Source organism: Eucalyptus grandis, chromosome 6, assembly GCF_016545825.1.
Source record: "Eucalyptus grandis isolate ANBG69807.140 chromosome 6, ASM1654582v1, whole genome shotgun sequence".
Classification (NCBI taxonomy): domain Eukaryota; kingdom Viridiplantae; phylum Streptophyta; class Magnoliopsida; order Myrtales; family Myrtaceae; genus Eucalyptus; species Eucalyptus grandis.
Genome location: NC_052617.1, coordinates 5551072 through 5553806, shown reverse-complemented (window position 1 = coordinate 5553806; position 2735 = coordinate 5551072). Strand labels below are relative to the sequence as shown.

At 53.7% G+C, this 2735-nt stretch overlaps 1 protein-coding gene across 1 annotated transcript; it reads left to right on the top strand.

Annotated features, from left to right (window-relative positions):
• The first annotated feature begins 623 nt into the window (after positions 1–623).
• LOC120285865 (ethylene-responsive transcription factor RAP2-4-like) lies at positions 624–2735 on the top strand. The gene has a single exon (XM_039316105.1). The coding sequence runs from the start codon at positions 1347–1349 to the stop codon at positions 2430–2432; it is 1086 nt and encodes a 361-aa protein (XP_039172039.1). The 5' UTR covers positions 624–1346; the 3' UTR covers positions 2433–2735.

Here is a 2735-nt window from a genome sequence, read left to right as displayed (position 1 = left end):
CCTTTCTTTTCGCGAGAAAAAAAGGAGGAGGAAGGAAGCAAAACTACTGGCCGCGGACTCCGAGGAAGATATAGACTTTTTCGAAAATGCAGAACAACTCATCACGAAAAAACACAGCCTCTCTCTCTCTCTCTCTTTCTTTTTCCCTCGTACCAACACCGTCAAAACAGTTCAATCCCCCGCGTTATCAACGTGAGCGCGCGCGAGAGACCGGGTCGCATCGCGCCGTGTGAACGCACGTCTCGCGTTGTAGGCTCGTCCGTCCCTACACCCCGCGTGCGTTCGTCCTCCCAGTCAACAGTCAACACGGACCTCGGAAGGGAAGGCAGGGGGCCAATGGCAGGGCACCCCGGCTGTCGGGCACGGGGCACGTGTCCCGCCGCGAGCGGGGCGCCGACACACGCGTCGCCCCTTCATTGGGCCTGGGGGCAATCAGTGAGCTGGGGGAAGTCAGACGTCACGGTCCAAGGGGGCAATTCAATGCTCGGACGCAGAGACCGAGTGAGAAACGTGGGTGGAGTAATGCGCATGAGTCGTGGATTTAACGGCGTGATTTCGAGGGGGCAAGGGGCGAAGGTGGGTAGAGAGCTCCTTCGTGTATAAATAGCTGCGCGAGGAGGGTGGGGAAAGGCAGAGAGCGTGTGAGGTTTGAGAGAACTTCCCACGAGAAACAGAGAGGAAAAGGAAAAAAAAAACAGAGCGTGAGTGATACACGAGAGTGCGAGTGCTGGTTTGATCGGCCGTCGATCTTCTTCTTCCCCCCTTCTCTAATGTCCCCGCTTCTCTGAATCCCTTTCTGCGAATCATCTGTCTTTCAAAAAAGAACAGGAAAGTTCTGATTTTTGGGCTTTTTTTCTTCCCCCGAGAAAGAAAAGAAAGAGACAAAACTTGGACGGTCTTGAGGATTTCTTGAAGCCAGGTGTTTTCAGAATCGAGATCCAGAAACGAACCTTTTTTTTAAATTTTTTTTCCTTGCCAGATCGGGTGTTTTCTTGCTTCCGGTCTCTTTCTTCTTCTTGCTTTTTTTCTTCTTCTGTTTTCTTCTTCAGCTGAATCAGCTCAGAGGGTGATTTTTTGTCCCTCGAAGGTTGGTCTTGAATTAAGCTTCTGGAGTGAAGAGGTTGTGTATTAAAGACTTCTTCGGTCCATATCAATTTGGCAAAATCGCTTCTTTTCTTTGCTTTTCTGCAAAAAGAAGAAAATCTTCATCCTGTGCTTTGATTTTGGTAAGCAACAGGTCACCAAAAAAAAAAAAAAAAAAAAAACCTTCTTTTTCTTCTTCACCCCTTTCCCATCTTAGTAGTCCAGATCTGAAATTAATTTGCAGGAACGTACATTAAACATTTATGGCAGCGATCATGGATTTCTACAATAGCATAACAACCGCAGCTCTCGAACCAGAGTCATTCGATACTGGTGGCAATGAGCTGATGGAAGCACTTAGCCCTTTTATCAAGAGTGCTTCCCCATCGAACCCTTCGTTTTCTTCTCCTCCCTGCAACTACTTCTCCTTCTCAACGCCATCCTCCTCTTCATCTCTTTCCCAACCCATGTCCTACCCCGACCCTTGCTCCACCGCCTCCGTGACCCAGCTATTTCCTGACGGGTTCTCGGTGCAGCAATCGGGTCCGACGGGGTTCGACCTCTACTATCCGACCCAAGTAGTACCCCAGATGGGTCAGATCATCCAACCTCAAGCCCACCTTCAAGATTCTTCCTCTTATCCGTCTTCTTTCTATCAGTATCACCAGCAGCAGCAGCAGCAGCAGCATCACGGCGGCGCCGCCGGGTTTCTTGGGCCGAGGGCCGTGCCGATGAAGCAGGCAGGTCTCGCCCAGAAGCCCGCGAAGCTGTACCGGGGAGTGAGGCAGAGGCACTGGGGGAAGTGGGTGGCCGAGATCCGGCTACCCAAGAACCGCACCCGCCTCTGGCTCGGCACCTTCGACACGGCCGAGGAGGCCGCCCTTGCCTACGACAAGGCGGCGTACCGGCTGCGGGGCGACTTCGCGCGGCTCAACTTCCCGCACCTCAAGCACAAGGGGTCGCACATCCAGGGCGACTTCGGCGACTACAAGCCGCTCCATTCCTCCGTGGACGCCAAGCTCCAGGCCATCTGCCAGGACATGGCCGAGAAGCCAGCCGACGGCAAGAAGAGGCGCTCGGCCCCCGCCGGCGGCGGCAGCTCCGCAGCTGCTGCCTCGCCGCGGAGGCCGGAGCCGGAGCCGGAGCCGGTGAAGACGGAGGTGGGAGTGTCGGCGGCGACGTCGTCCTCCCCGGAGAGCGACGACGCGTCGGTGGAGGAGTCGTCGCCGCTGTCGGAGCTGACGTTCAACGACTTCGTGGAGCCGCAGTGGGAGAGCGTGGGGGTGCCCGAGAACTTCTCCCTGCAGAAGTACCCGTCCGAGATCGATTGGGCTGCTATCTATTCTTGAAGCCTTTTTTCACTTCTCATCATCATCATGTCATGTCCAGTTTTCTCCAGTAGTTTCGTCTTCTTTCTCTTTCGAATTTCCAAGAAGCGCAGTATGTAATATGTTAGGAGTAATTTAGGGAAAGCAGGGGGCTCTGCTGCGATGGAGTTTTTGGCAGTTGCAGCGGCCACTGCTAAGCCTTGTATCGTCGTGTAAATCCGACCACGGTCCGCCGGGGTTTTAGTCGGCGGTACCGTGGATCATCTCATGCGTTCCGTGTTTAATTTTTGTTAGTGGAAGAGATAATTATTTGCATTGTCCGAA

Bases quoted from the DNA above. Each gene is read 5' to 3' on its own strand.
- LOC120285865 (XM_039316105.1), top strand. From the start codon at position 1,347: ATGGCAGCGATCATGGATTTCTACAATAGCATAACAACCGCAGCTCTC.